Raw genomic sequence first — 22,381 nt, 5'->3', positions numbered from 1 at the left:
TAAATGAAGCGGCAACGGGCGAGATGTAGGGACGACGTGTCACCCAGGAGGAGCCAAGAAAAGAGAGAGGGAGGTGTGGTGAATGGAAGTGGAGTATGTGCGACAGGAGTGGACTTGTGCCTTAACTTTGCTACCTCCTTTGCAAGGGGGAAAAAGCCTTTGGCATATGTATGTAGTTGTCTTTTGTCGTAAATACTCCTTTTGTTGTTTAGGACATGGCATTTAGTGATCAGATGGGTCTTCAAGTTTCTTTGGTATAGGGAGTGCAAATCTGGCAAATTCTAACAAAATGATCAACATCAACCAATACCTTCGGATGATGACTAGGTCCAGTCACGACTCATAAGCTCCAAAACAGGCTAGTAAGCCCTCACCCCTAAGTTAATACATACCTATAACTCAGTATTGCAGAAGCTCCAATGTATATTGCCCTGAGACTCTCTTGGAGAAAGATATGTTAGATGCAGAAACATCAATCAACAACTACATTTAATACAGGACAGAGACACTTGGGGTCATGGAGGTGTCATGATACATGTCAGAAATTATCTAACACAAAAGTTCTTGTGACTTGCTCACATAATTAGATGGGGATGATTATCTTCCAAGAAATGCCTGTATATAGATCAATTGTAAACTATCATCTGTCACAATATGATCTCGTAAACTTCACGAAAGCAAATTCAACAGAATAAGAGAAGACATTACAACTTGACCTAGCAAGAACATTCTGTCTCAGGAGTTACGAGACAACAAGCACATGCAAAACTACCACTAGCCACCATGAATAAGCTCTTCTTGGCACAATAACAAAACAAAAATGTTCAGCAAACAAATTGGCTTTATTCTTTGTCAACAAAGAACAATTAATCATATGACATCTGATATGACTCTTGTAATGACTTCACTGAAATATGAGACTACAGTCTGAAAGGATACAATAAACACTACTGAATATGTATTACCATAGATATATTCACAGTAACACAAGTTACAAGTAACAATGATGTATACTCCAAACAACTTTACACAATGTTAAGATACACAGAACTTTATCTGTCATGATGTGCAGATATATTCACCAGTTACACCTTCCTCTAATATTCTTAACATTTTTTGGTAATTACAAAAACATTTGTGCACTTAACACTTAGAGGTTAGATTGCAAGAAAGTTTTTTTTTTCAAAATTCCATGTATAGTAAATAAAAAAAAAATAATCGCGCCACTAATTTCAGAATACGGCCAAAAGGGTTACAACCGTCGACCGTGAGCTGTAGGTGTTTTTGTGAAGAATCTTTGTCCAACGACAAAGTTTATCAGTTTTGAAAATTTCCTGGCGTTTTTATGACCACCTTCCGAAATTTTGTTGCCTTTATGATTGACCTAACGAAAAAGAGAAGGAGAGAGAGAGAGAAAGAGAGAAAGAGAGAGAGAGAGAGAAAGAGAGAGAATTTGACGAAAACGTCGGGAGACTTTGACGACTCCTTTTGGAAACTGAAGGCTCCTTTAAGAGATTTTGAAGACTCCTTCGCGAGCGAAGCGAGGTACGCCGTAGGCCAAGCACACCTGGCGAAGCCAGGTCCGGATGCTTGTAGTAAATAAAAAAGTATTGGCAACCATTCCTACAAGATATTTTTGCTAGTTAACTTGAATTTCGGCAACAAAACATTATTTTTCCAATCTGAATAAATCATCTGTATTTTGAAAGCAGCACCTTCAAACCTTTGGCTTTTGTCGAGAATCTTTGGAAGTGTGATGTATTAGTAGCCAAACATTGCTATATGCACACTATTGTTAAACATTGAATTAATAGCTGTGAGAAAATTTAATAAATTATGGTCTATGTGTAAAAATTGGCAAGGTAGCAGTCGAAAATTATTGTGATTTCCCAGTCATGCAGATTGACAGGATGTAAAGGTATGGAAGGTGAAAAGAACTGGGAGAAAGGTTTTGTGGTTGCTAAGAGCACATTCTAAATTTTGCTTGGATCACTTTGAGCCCAACTATATTGTGAAGGATCTGGCTCATTCTTATGGGTATTTTGGAGATGTACAGCCTCATCTAAAGGCAGACATGATCCCAATGATCTTTGCACCAAAGCCAGTCCTTGGATCGACCCCCGAAGTGAACAAAAGTCGAAGAAGTCAGTCCTTCATCATATACTGCAGCTCAAGGTAAGGCACTGCTAATTGCACTAAAGCACTTGGCACTAAGCCAACAACACAGGCCATAGCCTAAGCTATAGGCCTAGGTAGCTTATATAATGCACAATTTGTGAATCTGCACATATTATGAATATTCATAAAATGTGTAGTACCAATAATGAATTCATGATTGAATGCACATATAGCTAATCCATTTGACATGCACACGTGAAGATTCATGAAAAGGTTAGATTAGGTAAGGTTAGGTTCATAATATGTGCGTGTCTAATGGATTTATCTGTGTACCCAATTATGAATTCATTATTGGTGTTACATATTTAAACAAATATTCATAACTTGAGCAGATTCACAAAATGTGCATAATAGCCTAAAGAGATGACATGCTACATGTATATGTAGGCCTAGGCACTATGATAAGCCACAGAGCTGAATATGACTGTTCCAACACTCCCAAGTTATGGCCTGTGTTCTTGGAGATTGTCGCGGCTGGCACTAGGCCTAGGCCTACGGCTTTCTCCCAGACCCCCCCCCCCTAACTACCCCCCATGGCCTGTCCTATGGCCGCAGCACCAATTCATTGATTAGGTTAACACTAAGAACAAAATGATGATCTAGTTTCACCTTAAACCTAGCCTATTCCTAGACATACCAGTCAGCATTTCCTATTCTTTCTGCCCTGTATCCCTGGTTTTCCTCTTCCTGATCCTGTTCCTCCCCACTTTCTTCACTACTATGGTCGGACTTCCCATTTTCATCATCATCGTCAAGAAGGTCAACTTCGGCATGTTCAGTCATTTCCTGATCATCTTTTGATGTTTGGTGTCATATTATGGACTAAAACATATATGGCTGGAATGATAATGAACTCCACTAACTCTTCAGATTCAATTAAATTCTGTGACATTTTGCAATAGAAGCAACTGGTGTATGCAATAATCAGTTCTAAGACTTCACACTGATGCCATCTAGTGAGCAAAAATATAACAGTGAATGGCTGCACATTTCTCAGAATCTTAAAAAGTCTCATAGATTCTGCTATTATAAACATGTATACTAATAAAAATATGACTATTATGATGGTGGGATCCACTGAGTTTACAAAATCCTTTCTAAAAGGAAGAGGGTGGCTTAGAAAATTATTTTGTCTATATTATTCTGACCTTTAAGGATCTTTAGTTACAAATAAGCAAAAATGCAATAATGCAATAGGCCAATCAAAAGTCATTCAAATAACTGCACAACTGAGAGTAAACTAACATTACAGCTGACAGTATATGTGTGTGATGCCTTATCAACCAAACAGGTCTATAACAGTGGATCAATACTTAATGAAATTACATTCACACAGAAATACTAAACCACTCACGTCATGCTGGAGAGGCCTTTCACCAGCGTGGGTCATCATGCAATACACGAGATCAACCTTTTGGGAGGAAGTGTGCATGATATTTGAAACAAGTCCTTCATGACAGAGATGCAAAGGCTTCTCTCATGTATGGGTTACCACGTGACATCTAAGTCTAATTTTTTCTGAGAAAGTGACATTGCAGAGGTCACACTTGAAGGGTTTCTCTCAAGCATGCATTTTCAACTGTCATTTGAGATGACTTTCCCGAGATAGCTGCATCACAGGTCACATCGGAAAGGCTTCTCTCTAGTGTGGGTCACCACTTGTCATTTGAGTACTTTTGTGTGAGAAAGCTGCATCACACAGGTCACACTTGAAAGGCCTCTCTCCAGTGTGGTTATGTGTCATTTGAAATCACACTTTGCTAAGAAAGCTGCATTTCACAGGTCAGGCTTGAGGGGCTTCTCTCCAGTGTGGGTCATCATGTGTCATTCAAGATAAATCTTTTGTAAGAAAGCCGCATCACAATGGTCACACTGGAAAGATGTCTCTCCAGTGTGGGTCATCACATCTTATTTGATAGAAAGATACATCACACAGGTTACACTTGAAGGGCTTCTCTCCCGTGTGGGTCATCATGTGATATTTGAGAAAGCTGCATCACACGGATTACATTGGAAAGGCTTCTCCCCAGTGTGGGTCATCATACGATATTGGAGATATCTCTTTTGCGAGAAAGTTGCATTAAACAGGTCACAGTTGAAAGGCTTCTCTCCAGTGTGGGTCATCATGTGATATTTGAAAACACTCTTTGCTGAGAAAGCTGCATTACACAGGTCACACATGATTTTTGAGAGCACTTTCCTTTGAAAGCAGTATCTCACACATCATACTGGTAAGGTTTCTCTTCAGTATGGGTCATCACATGATATTTTAGAGCACTCTTTTGTGAGAAAGCTGCATCAGATGGGCCACACTTGAAAGGTTTCTCTCCAGTGTGGGTCATCATGTGTCGCTTGAGATGACCCTTTTGGGAGTAAGCTGTATCGCACAGGTCACACTGGAAAGGCTTCTCTCCAGTGTGGGTCATCATGTGTTGTTTGAGATAATGCTTTCGTGAGAAAGTCGCATCACACAGGTCACATTGGAAAGGCTTCTCTCCAGTGTGAGATATCATGTGTTGTTTGAGATAATTTTTTAGTGAAAAAGCTGCTTCACACAGGTCACATTGGAAAGGCTTCTCTCCAGTATGGGTCATCATGTGTCGTTTGAGATAATGCTTTTGTGAGAAAGCTACATCACACAGTTCACACCTGAAAGACTTCTCTGTAGTGTGGGTAGCCATGTGTCGTCTGAGATCACCCTTTGCTACAAAAGCTGCATTGCACTGGTCACACGTGAAGGGCTTCTCTTCAGTGTGGGTCTTAACATGATATTTGAGATTACTTTTTCGTGAGAAAGCCGCATCACACAGTTCACATTCGAAAGGTTTCTTTCCGGTGTGGGCCATCATGTGATATTTGAGAGCACTCTTTGCTGAGAAAGCTGCATTGCACAGGTCACACTGGAAAGGTTTCTCTCCAGTGTGGGTCATCATGTGATATTTTATAGCAGTCGGTCGTGAGAAATCTGCATCACACAGGTCACACTTGAAAGGCTTCTCTCCAGTGTGGGTCATCATGTGATATTTGAGACGACTCTTTCGTATGAAAGCTGCATCACACAGGTCACACTTGAAAGGCTTCTCTCCAGTGTGGGTCACCACATGTTGTTTGAGATCACTATTTTGTGAGAAAGCTGCATCACACAGGTCACATTGGAATGGCTTCTCTCCAGTGTGGGTCATCATGTGTCGTTTGAGATAACTCTTTTGTGAAAAAACAGCATCACAGAGGTCACACTGGGAAGACTTCACTCCATTGTGGGTAACTATGTGTCGGTTGAGATTACCCTTTGCTCTGAAAGCTGCATCACACAGGTCACACTTGAAAGGCTTCTCTCCAGTGTGGATCATCATGTGATATTTGAGACTACGTTTTTCTGAGAAAGCCACATCACACAAGTCACACTGGTAAGTCTTCTCTCCAGTGTGGGTTACCATGTGTCGTTTGAGATCACCCTTTGCTGTGAAAGCTGCATTGTACTGGTCACAATTAAAGGGCTTCTCTCCACTATGGGTCATTATGTGATATTTGAGATAAGCTTTTTGTATGAAAGTTGCATCACAGTTCACACTGGAAAAGTTTCTCTCCAGTATGGGTCACCAAGTGTCATCTGAGAGTACCTTTTCCTGAGAAAGCTGCATCACACAGGCCATATTGAAAAGGTTTCTTTCCAGTGTGGGTCGTCATGTGATGTTTGAGATCACTCTTTGCTGAGAAAGCTGCATCACACAGCACAGGTTTCTAATATATGGGTTATTGTGTGATATTTAAGATGACTTGTGAGATTGGTGTGCTGCAGATGCCACGCCAGGTTCTCTTTGTTATATGACAAATGTATGGAATTTTCAAATATCTTTTCCAAGGAATTGTCCTGAAAAAAAAATATATATATATATAAGTTCAACATCTAACTTGTAGAGCATTAACTAGAATGCAATAGGGGAAGGGAACAAAACAACTTGTATGAAAGAAGCTTCAAGGAAGAACAAAGAAATGGAAGGCTGAACAAATACTAAAATTTATGGATTTGCACAGAAAATGGGGGAAAAAAACTAGAATAGTAAAAATTGATCAGGAAATGAAAGGGCAAAAGAGTGTCTGAATAAATATTGCAAAGAGATAGGGGCCACAAGAAAGAGATCAGTGTATAACGTAGGATAAATTGAACAGTTGGAAATAAGAAATCTTTGTCAAGTCTTTGCAGAGGACCACTACACACTCACGCCAATCAAGGATGTCAAAAATCAACATTGGAGAGATTAATGATAATCTGATCTTTGTTTTTACAGCAAATCACTTGTTTTCCAATTTTTGGTGAGGCCTTCCCCTCCATCCCCTAAACTCTGGGTTGGAGGGAAAGTAACATTCTGCAGAAATACCACCAGAAGCCTATAAAACAATATAATGTTTATTTTTGACATCCTCATGTGAGAAGTAAATTACTTCTAGTCAATCTATCCTAACCTATCTCTACCTACACCTTGGCTAGGTTAGATTCAACTCTCATTTCCATCAGGTACTAAAACAAAATGCACAGCGGGAGTAGCTTGTTGAGTTATAGTTGTTCAGTGAAAACAACCAGTTCAAATGAGTTGCAAGTCAATTGCATGAATATCTGTGCCCTCATAGCAATCTTATTTATAAATCAACTTGAAATTGATTTTTTTAGGTTATGGTGACTGATGCTACTTCTAGAACATTCCAATATAAGATATATTACTTGCTAATATTCTAGGAGTATCACAAAAATATACAAATTCATTGAGGAATTAACTAAAAGTGTAGCAAGGTAAGAGAACAAACAACTCGTACCAAAGAAGATTAGAGAGAATAAATAAATAAATAAATAAAATAATGATAATGATAATAATAAAATGAAATAAAAAAAACAATGAAGGAGCACAGAAACTGGAAAAAACAGAGACAGGGAAAGTGAAAATCAATAGATACATAAGAAGCCAAAGGAAAAGAAGAAGAAAAAAAAAATCAAAGATGAAGGATACAATAGCAATTAAATGAAAATAAGTAATCTTGACAAATTTTTTGCAGAGGCCATTCACCCAACAATCAAAGATGTTAGAAATCAATGTGTGATTCTTGTAAATCCTTTACTGGTTTTTGTCAGGGAATATCTCCACCTCTGCCCCTACACACATAGGATTGGCGAGTAAATGAGTGAATTTTGGCAAATTTAGCACCTGCCCATAAATAGAACTATAAAATGTTTATGTTTGTCATTGGACCTTATCTATCCCTACCTATAGCTAGGTTAGGTTATACACCCCTCCCCCTCTATCAACTACCTAAACAAGGCTCATGGTCAGAGTTGCTTGTTGAATTTTGGTTATTCAGTCAAATCAAAGTGAATTACCATGAATTTTTTGTGAAAATCTATTTATGCATGTGGCAATCTTACTCAGAAATATGAAGAGAACATAAGACTATTTCTTTAACTAGGTTATGGAGAATAATTCTATCTATCTTGAGTAAAAGCATATTAAATTTGTGGTACATGATCTTCCACTTCAATAACCAAATTGTGTGTATTTACCGTGTTGTATTTTACAGGAAGGGGAGCTATGCTCGTGGTGTCCCATCTTTATATCTCATTTTATCTAAACTATTTTTATATTCATGCATTGTTTTTGCACACACTACTTTCTCATCTAGCTTGTTTCAAATGTCTATTACTCTGTGAGGAAAGCTATTCTTTTTCAGATCTCTTCTATAGCTGTCTTTCTTGATTTGATTTCTATGTCCTCTTGCATTTCTTTCATCCCATTTTATTACATCCTCTCTATCAATAATTTCTATGCCTTTCATGATTCTGTAGTTATCAAATCTCCTCTCTCTCTTCTTTGCTCTAATGTCTGTAGCACAAGTTTTGCTAGTCTCTCCTCATATGATAGTTTTGAGAGTGTCGGTGCCAATTTTGTAATTGCTCTTCGTATTCTTTCAAGTTTTGTTATACATTTTTTTGTACTTGGTGACAACATCGTTGCTGCATATTCCAATCTTGGTATTATCAAAATGATTAATATTTTCTTCACCATTTCTTCATCCAGGTACGTAAATGCCACTTTGGTTGTTCTTATTACAATTATAAGTTTCTCCAAAAATCTTATTTATATGTTTCTCAGGTGACATATTATTCATAACAATGACTCCCAGGTCCTTCTCATTCTCTACTTTTTTTATTCCTTCTTCTCCCAATGTGTGTGTGTGTGTGTGTGTGTGTGTGTGTGTGTGTGTGTGTGTGTGTGTGTGTGTGTGTGTGTGTGTGTGTGTGTGTGTGTGTGTGTGTGTGTGTGTGTATGTGTGCTTCGGATTGTATTGATTTGAAACATGACTCGCTCTAAATAAACTATAATTGATTAGCATATACCATTGCCTAGGTTTTGAATACCATATGCATTAACAGTTTTTAGCCCCCCCCCCTTTTTTTAACCCCTCTATCATCCCAAGAGGCGCTGCCTCATCATCTCATTACTTGGAATATTTCTTTTGTATTTGCTGTGATTTAAAAGACACACTGAAGTTGAAGATGGTGGAAGTATAAATCAAATTTAGTTATTTTCACCCCCTTACCCTACACGGAGTAAAGAATAAGTGGTAAGATCACTGTATTCTTCTCCATCTTTCACATTTGAATTCGCCTTATCTTAACCCATTAAACTCCGATGACAAGATGTCTTATCATTTGGTCAAATAAAACAAAAAATCATAATAAAACAACAAAATGTTTGATGATCAAACAGCACCAGAAAAATATGACGTCGTCAGTCCTCCTCCTCTTCGAGGAGGAGGACTGACGACGTCATATTTTTCTGGTGCTGTTTGATCATCAAACATTTTGTTGTTTTATTATGATTTTTTGTTTTATTTGACCAAATGATAAGACATCTTGTCATCGGAGTTTAATGGGTTAACATGCAAATAGAGAAATAAGAACACAACATTTTGAAAAAATAAATAAAGCTACAATATACTGAAGCCCGAAAACTGGGAAACATACGCTGTTCCTAATCAAAGAAGGTATACGAATACGAGTCCAAGTATGATAAATTGGTGAGTAGGAGACGGAACCCTGAGCTATACTCCTTTCCTGTAAACTACAATTAGGTAAATACATACGAACGTCCACATTACCTTATTAATTTGGAAGAGAAAGGATTGTATTAGACTAGGCTGGAGAATGTAAACAAAGATGGCGGAGATACCAGGAGTTAGGGGCCAGGATAGATAAGATGAGGGAGAGGGAGGGAGGGGGAGTTGGTGTAAGTGGAAGGAAAGTACGAAATGGAAGGAAGATAGAGATATGATAGATGTGGGGCAGACCCACTTGCTCGGTTATTTCTATAGTCTCGTGACCAGGATGTTGTATTGAGAATGAATTACAGTTGTAATAATAATAATAAAAAAAAAATCGTGATTAACTGGGACAGAACCGAAAAAATCTTCCAGACAATGAATAATGTATTAAGTTAGTTTTATTTGCAATTGTTTTCACTCACATAAAAATACATTGTGTAAAATTGCGAAGATGTCACAAAAAAGCATTTAGCCACAATGGAAATAAGTGTCAATTGCTTTTTGTGCCATCCCCGCAATCTTATACTTTGTATTTTTATATGCGTATACGATTACAAAAAAAAAAAAAAAAAAAATCGACGCTACTATTATTACCAGCACAGATGATTCTCTTTAATTATATTTTTCACAAGTCAAGTAAACTGCAATGGAATCAATCAATAAAGAAATAGGCTAGTACTTAGGCGTCTCCATGCATTATTCTCATGCAGGATGTTCTTCATTTTTTCTTTTCAATTTCTGACACGACCAATTGGGCAAATTCTCATCAGGTGTTATGAGTTTGTTCTAGTAAAAACATTTGAGGCTACAACCTGTAGTTTTTTTTTTCAAATCTCCAAATATTATTTCCTGTGATGTGAATCTAGTGAATATGGCACAGACGGGGACGTGCGGACAGCAGCCACGGAGGGAGGCGGGAGGAGGGGGGGCAAAAGGCGCGCGGAGTTGAAAACCTCGAGAGGGTGGTCGGTGCGGGTGGGCAGTGTATAGCAAGGGCCACGGGTGTGTGCATGTGTAAGTGGAATGAGGGTGGGGGGGCAATGGAGCTGTGTTAGAAGTTAGACGGTAGGAAAAAGAGCGTAAGGATTACAAAGGCGGAGCATGCCGACAGGAGACCTTTTGGTCCATATCTAGGTCGGATGCGGGAAAAAATAATGATAAATAAATAAAAACTATAATAATGTAATTGATAAAATACATAAATAAATGCATAAGTATAGTTAAATAATAAACAAACATAAATAGTAAATAATGATAAATTGACATATAACTAATGACAAATGAAAATCAAAACAGACAAATGATATCAAAACAAAACAAATAATATGAAATGAATTATAATCATTACATCATCTTGCTTAGGTGTTTATCTAAATTATTTTTAAAGCTTCGAACTGAACTACATTGCACTACCTGTGCAGGAAGTTTATTCCATTCATTAACTACACGGTTGGCGAAGTTGTTTCTACCCACTTCCAAATTGAATCTATTTCCGGACAGTTTGAGACCATTGTTTCTTGTCTGATTCTCATTCAGTGTGAATTTTTTTTTTCACTTTTCATGTTGTCAAAACCCTTTAGAATCTTAAAGACCTGTATCAAGTCATCTGTGAGTATACGCTTTTTTTTTTTTTTTTTTTTTAGAGAAAACAGATTCATATGTTTCAGTCGATTTTCCTATGATTTATTTTTTATATTTGGAATCAGTCTTATGGCTTGCCGTTGTACTTTTTCCAGTCTGTCAATGTCTTTAATGAGATTCGGTGACCATACGGAAACAGCATATTCCAAATGTGGACGAACCGATCTTCATAGCTTGTTAACGAGTGATGGACTTTTGAAATCAAAAGATCGCGCAATCAGCCCTAGAATCTTATTTGCTTTCGCAGAGGCTGAAATACACTGTTTGGATGGTTTGAGATCGTTACTAATAATTACGCCGAGATCTTTTTCACTATCCTCTTTTGTTAACGAATTTCCAAATAACTTGTAATCGTACTTACTGTTATTTTTACCCATGTGCATTAACTTGCATTCACTTGTGTTAAATTTCATTAGCCACTTTTCAGACCATTGCTGTAATTTATCTAAATCTTCTTGAATACCAAATTTATTTAAGTGATCATTTGCCATTCCGCACAGTTTTGTATCATCAGCAAATTTGGAAACAGTAGATTTTAGTCCATGGTCTATATCATTTATATATACTATGAATAGAAGTGGCCCAAGAACGGAACCCTGAGGAACTCCACTTGCAACACTTTTCCATCCAGAATTTTTTCCATTTAACCCCTTCCATACGGTGCCGCACACGTAGGCGTCATGGGGAGCGAGTGTATTCGCGAGGCTGCCATATCGGCGTCTTGATTATATTTATTGTAGTCGCCCCTCCATAATGACATTCTTTCTAATTCTTTTGTAATCGCATTTTCTATGGTTATCAAAATTTACGGGTGAAGAGAGAACGATCGATATAAGCGGTGACTATATTTTATGATGCGAGTATTATTACGACACGTCGTACGGCTGGCATTGGTTGCTGCCACCGAGATCTAAGTCCATGACGCCTCCGTGTGCGGCACCGTATGGAAGGGGTTAACACAACTCTCTGTTTTCGACCATTCAACCAATTCCTAGTGCAACTTAATATGCTACCACTTATTCCGTGTGAAGCTAATTTAGTAAATAGTCGTTTGTATGGGACGGTATCAAAAGCTTTTGCAAAGTCTAGATATTGTCGCAAATCTCTGGGCAGTGGAAAGGAGAGGATGGGGGTTGGAACGGGCGAGGGTAGATAGCTACAGTGGGAGCCAAAGTCCAGAAAATTTGCATCACCGAGCGTGTATAAATTTCAGTACTTGAAAAGGGGATACAGAATTATTCAACTCATTTAGCTAATCACAACCCTGGGCTAATTAAATAAACTAGAAGAAATCGATTTAATAGAATAATTTCCACAGTGAATACACTTGGAAAACATGAGACAGCACTTTAGCACAGTGAATACACATAGAAAACATGAGATAGCACTTTAGCACAGTGAATACACTTAGAAAACATGAGATAGCGCTTTAGCACAGTGAACACTTAGAAAACATGAGAGCGCTTGAGCACAGTGAACACACTTAGAAAACATGAGATAGCGCTTTAGCACAGTGAATACACATAGAAAACATGAGAACGCTTGAGTTAGTCACATAGCCTCCAATCTTCACAGATGTGTTCAATAAAGCAGGATGCATGAGAACACCTCATCATGGTTGGTATGATTGATGGGGCCGGATTCACAGTTCGCTGGATGACGCCACCACAGTCAACTCACTCAAAGAGACCGATCAAGTCTGATTCACACGCCATAAGCTCATCCCCTCCCACAGTTCAATAGTACAACTCTCACGTGAGTCAGAAGTATAAAGGAATGTTCCTACAACCGCTACATGTGGTCAATGCAAGTTTCTTCGCGGAAGCACTACCCACCTCTCCCTAGCTTCTTGTCGAACTAAACTCGTCGGTGATGGACACGGCGGGAAAATCGCTCAATGTTGCCAAGTCTTATAGTTTCAAATTATTGCCTCCGAAGGGTACGGTGTGTAATGAGTCTGTAGGAGTCGATTCATCTCTAGCAATCCCTTTAAGACAATCACTAGAGACGAGAGAAGATAATCCTAACTAACCTAAGTAGTTAACCTAATTACATAACTTGTATGAGAGGTGGCAAGTGCGCAGGGATTGAAATTTCAAACCGTTGAAACAGATTCACAAGGTGATGCTTAGGTGAAATGTTAATTTGTACACAAGACACCAATTTATGATTACATGGTGGAACAATAAATTCACAAGGGTGACATACTCCAGGTTCAACCCTTAAACATTCGTGACATATCTGTATTTCGTCATCAATGGGTATCGTGTACAAAGGGCGGGACATTCCTATGAATAGACAATTCTTTAAACTCGTTAATGATTCACAACCAATAGCCAAATTGGAGACACAGATAATAAGAATAATGGCGAGTAAAATAACAAGTAATTGTTAAAGATTATAAGAATTCTGGTCATTTCACAGAATAGAAGAAATAACAACTTATAGGAACGAAAGTACAACTATAAAGCCCACTGTAACAACTAGATCCTTGAACGAAAGTATTTGCAAGTTATGGTTTGAAAACAGACGTGGAATTTGGGAATGGATGGTGTGTCACAACCCCGAAAGTTGTGACAGAAACAATAAAGATTTAGTATATCTAGACTTTGCAAAAGCTTTTGATACCGTCACACACGAAAGACAACTTACTAAATTAGCTTTACACGGAATGAATAAGTGGTAGCCTATTAAGTTGGACTAGTAATTGGTTGAATGATCGAAAACATAGAGATGTTTTAATTGTAAAAACTTCTAGATGGAAAAATGTTACGAGCGGAGTACCTCAGGGTTCCGTTCTGGAGCCACTTCTATCCATAGTATATATAAATGATACAGACCACGGACTAAAATCTACTGTTTCCAAATTTGCTGATGATGCAAAACTGTGCGGAATGGCAAATGGCCACTTAAACCAGTTAGGTATTCAAGACGATTTAGATAAATTACAGCAATAGTCTGAAAAGTGGCTAATGAAATTTAACACAAGTAAATGCAAGGTAATACACAAGGGTAAAAATAACAGTAAGTACGATTACAAGTTATTTGGAAATTCGTTAACAGAAGAGGATAGTGAAAAAGATGACGGAGTGATTATCAGTAACGATCTTAAATCCTCAAAGCAGTAAATTAATTGCGCGATTTTTTTTTTACTTCAAAAGTCCATCACTCATTGACAAGCTATATATATCGTTAGTTCGTCCACATTTGGAATATGATGTTTCCGTATGGTCGCCGAATCTTATTAAAGATATTGACAGATTGGAAAAAGTACAACGACGAGTCACAAAGCTGATTCCAAATATAGAAAATAAATCATACGAAAATCGACTGAAACACATAAATCTGTTTTCCCTAAAAAGCGTATACTCAGAGGTGACTTGATACAGGTCTTTGAGATTCTAAGGGGAATTGACAACATCAAAAGTGATAAAAATTTCACACTGAGAATCAGACAAGAAACAAGGGTCTCAAACTGACTGAAAATAGATCTAATTTGGAAGTAGGTAGAAACAATTACACCAACCGTGTAGTTATTGAATGGAATAAACTTCCTGCAGAGGCAGTGCAATGTAGTTCAATTCGAAGCTTTAAGAATCATTTAGATAAACACCTATGCAAGATGCTGTAATGATTATAATTTATTTTATATTATTTATTTGTTTTGTTATAATTTGTCTGCTTGTTTATCATTATTTGCTTGACTCTCATTTATTACTAGTTATATGTCAATCATTATTATTTACTATTTACCAGTTCATCATTTAACTATAGCTATGCATTTATTTATTTTATTTAATATTTGCATTATTATATCTGTTTTATTTATTCATTCATTTATTATAATTTTTTCGCATCCGACCTAGATATGGACCAATAGATCTTTGTCGGCACGCTCCGCCTTTGTAATGTATGTACACACACACACACACACACACACACAACACACACACATATATATATATATATATATATATATATATATATATATACATATATAGTTAGGTATACGAACGCGGGAAAGTATTTGTGTGGTGCCGTCGATTGATTTAGGATGTGTTTAACCAAGAGCACCTCCAATGGGAGTGATCAGAGATACCCACATAAGAACGATTTGGGAAATAAAAAAAATCAAGGTATACGCTGCCACCACCCAATCGTCTATATGGATATATCTGACCATAAATGGAAACTGCTCCTTGTTATTCAAGTCTGACTCCGTCCCCTTTCCTCAGTTCTTTCGGGGTTTGTTATGGGTAGCGAAAAGGCCTATGCCCAAGTGGGGGTAGTAAAAGAATATAAGTGAAGGTCTGCTATGTGTCAATTATTACACTGAAGCACAAATATAGTAAGGAAATACAAAAGTATATTGTGGTTTTCTCCAACTAATCTATTGATCCTTACAATATGAAAAATATATGGGTATGCGAGACATTTAATAACACAGTTTTTTCTTTCTTATGGGCATCATAAGTAAGGTCACAGGCACGTGGAAAAACGTAGTTATTTACGCTCCAACCTTCCGGTCACTGTATAAGTCTACTTACAATATTGTGTCTACCTTCAAGCACTGTGTCTACCTTCAACCCCGTATTCTTATTAGAGAACGATCACAGACAGAATTGTACTCTAAGGATTACACCCTCATAGCTAATGTATATACGCAAAGTGTTTGTGAAGTACACTCCCTTAAACTCCTTTTTCCATATCTGTTATCGGAATCATTTTTGGCATCAGATTCAAAACTTAATAATAATAATAACTATCTACCTACTATATCTGCACTATATCATTTAACTCACATATTGACATTTGTTTTCATTAATCTTACAGAACGTGTTCATACCTGTTATCGGAATCATTTTTGGCATCAGATTAAAATTTTAGCTGCGCACAAAAAAAACAAGACGGCTATGTGTTCGTATCTATGGGTAAACTACTAACCTCCCTGTTGTATTATTTCGTAAAACTTCATTTCGCTTCTCAACAGAGCCCCTAGCTGCTACAATCTCTCCCTAAACTATTTCTCTAGTGGAATCCTGAACTGAAAGTTGAGAATTTTTCCTATTACTCTTAAAATTAATGGCCTTAGTTTACGCCTCTGTCCGAACGTGTTTAGTGACGTCACGGGTGGGCGGAGCTACGGTGCGCCCGCTATGTTCGAGAACATTCTAATGTCGTCTCGAAGCTTTAGTTGAACCCAAATCAGCTGAAATATATTTGTAGCTATCTCCTATTGTATTTTTTCCTCAATGATTATAGTAAGGCTCTTTGCCAACACATCTTGATAGGCAGACATAGAATAGAATAAATTCATGGTCTATTAAGGCTCTATTTTCTACTTTGCTTCTTGGTTGAGTAAAACCATCACGACGTCCATAATACCCAGTCTCTCAAATAAATAAATAGATAAATAAAACGAAATTCCAAAAATAATATCCCTTCAAAATTCCTGTCCTTACATTTGTACAACACTGAATGGGCCCCAGTGAATGGATACATTTTTATCAACCACAATGCACTTTAATTCTAAGCCATCAGCATCGGAAGATCCGTAGAGCCCAACATTCAGAAATTGAAACGTGGTACGGCCAAGGACTCCACGGGTCTCCCGATGTTGATGGCTTAGAATTAAAGTGCATTGTGGTTTATATATATATATATATATATATATATATATATATATATATGTATATATATATATGTATATATATATATGTATATGTGTGTGTGTGTGTGTGTGTGTGTGTGTGTGTGTGTGTGTGTGTGTGTGTGTGTGTGTGTGTGTGTGTGTGCATGCACGTGTATGTATAAACTGCTACCATCCGAAACAAAATTATCTTAAAAAAAATTACGAAAACAACAAATTCGACAGAACAAGAGAAGATACCACAACTCGACCTAGCAAGTGTGGCATAGTATATTGTAGAATGGTATGCTGTACAGCACAGAACACAGCTCGATGTAGCGTGACACAGTGATACCCTAACCAGCTGCAACGTCTGTCGAACTAGAGCCATTTCATACTACCAACAAGGCCCTTTTCATAATGCTGCTACGCATGAAAGTCATGTAGGGCCACGCATACCAAACGTGACCATGTTGCCACATAGAAACGAATGACTACTTAAACAGGCACCTACGAGGAATAAGATTGAACGTAGGTAGGAGTGCAGACATTCGGAAGCATGCCGATGCCATACGCATATAATCGCGCACAGAGTGCGGAACTACTAGGTAGATTTCCGAACCTATCTAGATGTAACGTCGGCAGCATCTTCACCCAATGGACCGAAGGACGCGCCCCTTCGGGGCCCACGCCAACAGATATCCGTTAGTCTTCCTACATGCAGCACACGCTTTCCTGTAAGCATAACCCATCGATTAATGAATGCATGAATAGCCCTACGTGCGTTTCACTGTCAGCCCTCTTGCAGCAGAGCTTGCAACATGGCACAGTGAGTAGGATGCCCTTGCAACAGTGACATAAAACCGACGGTACGTTAATAAATGGCGCGCGCATTAACGAATAGTGACAGCAACATGATACGCGATTCAGTGGAGCGTACGTGAACGAAGTGTTGACAGAAGTGTCGATGGGGCTCGGCGGCAGTGTGCATGTTGGAACTTGAGTACAGTTTGACGCTAGACAGTGGACGCCACGTTACGTGGAGTTAGTGACGCGCTTTCGCAGACATGTAGTAGTGGTGCTGACATAGGGGCCTTTCATCCCACTCACCATGATATTGAACCTCTCGGCAGAGCACTTCCTACCGCGACCGTGACCTACATACCGTACAGAGCGAACCTGACATCACGCGACCCACCAGCCTACCCATGCAGGCCACGCCCACCCAGCCAGGGAACATGGAACAAAGGCGTGACTCACCTGCTTCACATTCTGAGGCGAGCGAAGTCGACTTACCTGCCCCTCCAATGAGCTCTAAGCGTTCATTCACCTGGACCCCGGATCACGACAATTGTTTCGCCGACATCAAGCGAGCTTTGTTGTCACCATTCGTACTGGCGCCCTTAGTCCCTGCCCTGTCAATGGTACTGCAGACGGATGCATCACGCCTCTACGACGTCGGGTACGCCAAAATTCAAGACCACGGTCAGGGGCGCTTGCTTCTTGTTCAGTGTAGCTCGCGGTTCCTGATGGACGCCGAAACCCGCTACGCCACCATCGAGTTGTAGATGCTCGCTGCCACCTGAGCCTCGTCCAAATGCAAACTATATCTGTTTGGTTTTCCTCTCTTCACGTTGATGACGGACCATCGTCCGCTCAACCCCATCCTTAACTTCTACTTCTTGGACGCCGTCGAGAACCCCCGCCGCCTCCAGCAGTTTGAGGAGAGGCTCTCGCCCTTCGTCTTCGTGGCGAAGTGGTGCGCCGGGAAGCAGCACTGCATCACAGACGCCCTCTTGCGAGCCCTAGTCTCTCGCCCCACGCCGGAGGACGAGACCGACTGTGACAAGGACGCCGCGCACGTCAAGAGCTTCGTCACCAAAAACGCCGGCGCTCACAGGGACCACTCGTCACCCGCCGCTGACGCCAAGAGGACCCTCCAGCAACTCCGGGCACGAATGGACCCTACCTACGACCACCTGCGTGTCTTCCGTGTTCCCGTCCAACAGCTTTGCCCTACCCAGCTCCCTCCAGTATTGGAAGCTCCGGGACGTCCTCTCTTCGCTGACAGGGAACTAGAGATGTACGGCCACCGCATCGTCGGCTCCGCTGATCCACGAAAGAACACACAGGCCCTCCACGATAGCCACCGCGGTGCGGAGGACACCTAGCGAGGGGCTAGGCAAACCGTCTTCTGGTCCAGCATCGATTCTGACATCAAGAACACGGTGGAGGTCTGCGAGCCGTGCCAAGTGCTGAGCCCTAGTCAGCAGCAGGAGCCCCTCCTGTGCGACGACCGCTCCACCCGGCCCTTCGAGTTAATATCTGTCGACTGCTTTTACGTTGCAGGAAAGTCATTACTGGTTATAGCAGACAAGCTCTCAGGTTGACCCGTCATCGCACCCTGCGACCAGGACATGACGTCTACCAGTCATCCGGAAATTCTGCTGCTACTTAGGCGTCCCCCACTGCCTTCTCTCTGCCTCCCTTTTACCAGCACTGAATTCAACCGTTTCTCGGCTTGCGAATATATGTACCCCTCGCGATGGTTCTACGAGCGTGATCACAGTGCCGCATAGACACGAATGACTGACTACTTATGCAGGCACCTAATAGGAGTAAGAAGGAACGTAGGCGTGTAGACATTCGGAAGCATGCCGATGCCACTTGCACGTAACCGCGCCTAGAGCTGCTAGGCAGAGTTCCGAACATATCTAGATGGATCGTCGGCAGAGTCTTAGGCCTGTGGAAGGACGCGCCCCTTCGGGGCTCACACCGGCAGATACCCGTTTGTCTTCTTGTGTGCACCACGCGCCCTCCTGTACACATAACCCAATGATTAATAAACGCGTAAATCGCCTCAAGTGAGTTTCACTCTCGCCCCCCTTTGCAACTAGACTTACAACAGCAAGATGGTGTCTCAGGAGTTACGAGAGAACAAGCACATGCAATGATACTACTAGACAGCACGAACAAGCTCTTCTTGGCACATTTGATAACAAAACCGTTCAGCAATTTTTGTATACGCCACCATATACATGAGTAATATCACTCACTCACTCACTCACTCACTGGTCCACCCGACTGTCCGTCACCAAGCGCATCCTCTCAATCTTGCTGACTGGGCGGTTGCCGACTCAGCACTTCGTGCCCGTGCGACCAGCACTGGCAAGAAGCAACCAACACGCACACACACACACGAACATACTTATAAGTGCAGTCAACCTCTAACTCACAAAACACACAACCAAATAATAATAAACCCTCCCCCTTGGAAATATTATATACTGTAAATAACATATGGCTAGTAATTAAGAACATGATAGTTTATTTGCGGGAAACCAAACATTCCTATTAAAAAATCTTGTTGAAACATCTACCAGCACCTCCTATTTTGCTGTGTCAGCACTTCCGACGAACAAAAAGTCGATGCTCTAGCCCCGGAGCGGTCGGTCCGATGATACGTACAGAGACATTAAAATAGTGCACTGTGGTTTACAGAGTGATATTCAGATAGCTTGGAACTAATATCTCGACAGATAGACACAAACAAAATGATAGTGTTTAAGTTATTAAGTATTTACCCATAATTGAAGAAGTGATTGACATTGTAAAATATAGAAGAAATTGTGAAGGAATTTGTTTAATAAATGAAAAAGGTGTTGCATTGATTTTGGTGTTCCCGCCTTAAGTTCTGTCTAATGTAATCACTCAACACCGATTGGTGATACATTTTATCATTATTCGTCAACAAGGAACAATTCATCATATGACATCTGATATTACTCTTGGAAAGACTTCATTGAAATGCTAGAGTTGTCTCAAAGGATAAAATAAACACTGCTAAATATATTACCGTAGATATATTTACAGTAACACAGATTTCAAGTAACAATGTCGTATATTCCAAAGAACTTTACACAACAGTAAGATAAACAGAACTTTATCCATTATGACGCACAGATATATCCACCAGTTGCACCATTTCCTAATATTCTTGATTGTTCGTAATTACAAAACGATCCGTGCACTTCATGAAACACTTATTTCAGAATGCAAAACGGGAGACGATTTTTCAAAACTCCGAGCAGTGTAAATAAAGAAGCATTGCCGACCATTCCCACGATACAGTTTTGCCCATTAGAATTTAGGCACACAAACGCTATTTTTCAAAACTAAATAAATCGTTTGCAATTCGAAAACAGAGCCACCTTCGGCTATCGTCAAGAATCTTTGGAGTGACGTATTAGTAGCCAAACATCGCTATTCACACGTCATTGTTCAACACTGAATAACTGTGGGAAAATTGAATAAATTATGGTCTATTGTGTATCTGCCAATTGTAACAACAGGCAAAGTAGCGGTCGGAGCTTCTTTCAATTCCCCTGTGATGCAGATCGAAGGACTACATGGATGCGGAAGATGAACATAACTGGGAGAAGGGGATCGTTGTGGGTACCAACCAAGTGAACATTCTAAATTTTGCTTGGATCACTATGAGCCCGTCTTGTGAAAGATCTTGCTTATTCTATTGGATATTCGGGAGTTGTGCGGCCTCGTCTAAAGGCAGATGGGATCCCAACTACCTTCGCACTTAATCCAGCCCTTGGATCGACCCCTAAAATGACCAAAGGGTCGAAGAAGTCAGGCCTTCAACAAACGCCGCAGACTAGAAGCGAGGCGTTGCTAATTGCAATGTAGCGTGTTGCAGTATACCAACAACACAGGATAAACCTAGGCCTTGGTAGCGTATGTAATGCACATTGTGAATCTGCACAAATCAATATTCATAAAATGTGCTACACCAATAATGAGTTCATATTTGGCCACACGGATAACAAATCCATTTGGCATGCACACATTATGAAGATTCATGAACGGGTTAGGTAAGATTAATAATGTATGCATGTCTAATGAATTTATCTGTGCGCCCGGCCACCAGCGTGGGTCATCACCCAATATGTGATATCAACCTTTCGTGAGGAAGTGTGAGTCACTACGTGACATTTGAAACGAGTCCTTCGTGAGAAGGTTGAAAGGTTTTCTTTCCTGTACCACGTGAGGTCTCTTTTTTCTGAGAAATGTGTATCAAACAGTTCACACGTAAAAGGCTTCTCTACAGTGTGCGTCATCACGCGATGTTTGAGAGCACTCTTTCTTCAGAAAGCTGCATCTCACAGGTCACACTGGAAAGGTTTATCTCCAGTGTGGGTCATCATGTGATGTTTGAGAACAGTCTTTCCTGAGAAAGTTCCATCACACAGCCCAAACTTGAAAGACTTCTCTCCAGTGTGGGTCATCAAGTGATATTTTATAGCAGTCGTTCCTGAGATAGCTGCATCACACAAGTCACACTTCAAAGGCTTCTCTCCGGTGTGGATCATCATGTGTCGTTCGGGGGCCCTTTTGTTGGAAAACTGAATCACACGAGTTACACTGGAAAGGCTTCTCTCTAGTGTGATTAACCATGTGTAGTTTGAGATGACTCTTCCCTGAGAAAGCTGCATCACACATGTCGCATTTAAAAGGCTTCTATCTAGTGTGGGTCACCAAGTGTCGGTTGAGACTACCCTTTGCTCTGAAAGCTGTATCACACAGGTCACACTTGAAAGGCTTCTCTCCAGTGTGGGTCATCACATGATATTTGAGAGCACTATTCCCTGAGAAGGCTGCATTACATAGGTCACACTTGAAAGGCTTCTCTCCAGTGTGGGTCAACATATGTAGTTTGAGAGAACACTTCGATGAGAAAGCTGCATCACACAGGTCACACTTGAAAGGCTTCTCTCCCGTATGGGTCATCACATGATATTTGAGATTACTCTTCCATGAGAAAGCTGC

The 22,381-nt window shown here is 40.0% G+C and overlaps 1 protein-coding gene across 1 annotated transcript; it reads right to left on the bottom strand.

The window, feature by feature from the left end:
- Positions 1-1,013: 1,013 nt before the first annotated feature.
- On the bottom strand, positions 1,014-9,372 carry LOC143031879 (uncharacterized). The gene is made up of 2 exons (XM_076196241.1): positions 9,328-9,372; positions 1,014-6,049 (listed from the first exon to the last, which is right to left on the bottom strand). Exon 2 carries the CDS (start codon positions 5,694-5,696, stop codon positions 4,395-4,397), a length of 1,302 nt encoding a protein of 433 aa, XP_076052356.1. The 5' UTR covers positions 5,697-6,049; positions 9,328-9,372; the 3' UTR covers positions 1,014-4,394.
- Between the last annotated feature and the right edge of the window lie 13,009 nt (positions 9,373-22,381).

Source organism: Oratosquilla oratoria, chromosome 12 (genome assembly GCF_046742065.1).
Source record: "Oratosquilla oratoria isolate Oo_2021 chromosome 12, ASM4674206v1, whole genome shotgun sequence".
NCBI lineage: Eukaryota > Metazoa > Arthropoda > Malacostraca > Stomatopoda > Squillidae > Oratosquilla > Oratosquilla oratoria.
The sequence above is the reverse complement of the archived record's forward strand: the minus strand, read 5'-3'. Positions and strand labels throughout refer to the sequence as shown.

Bases quoted from the DNA above. Each gene is read 5' to 3' on its own strand.
- LOC143031879 (XM_076196241.1), bottom strand. From the start codon at position 5,696: ATGACCCATAGTGGAGAGAAGCCCTTTAATTGTGACCAGTACAATGCA.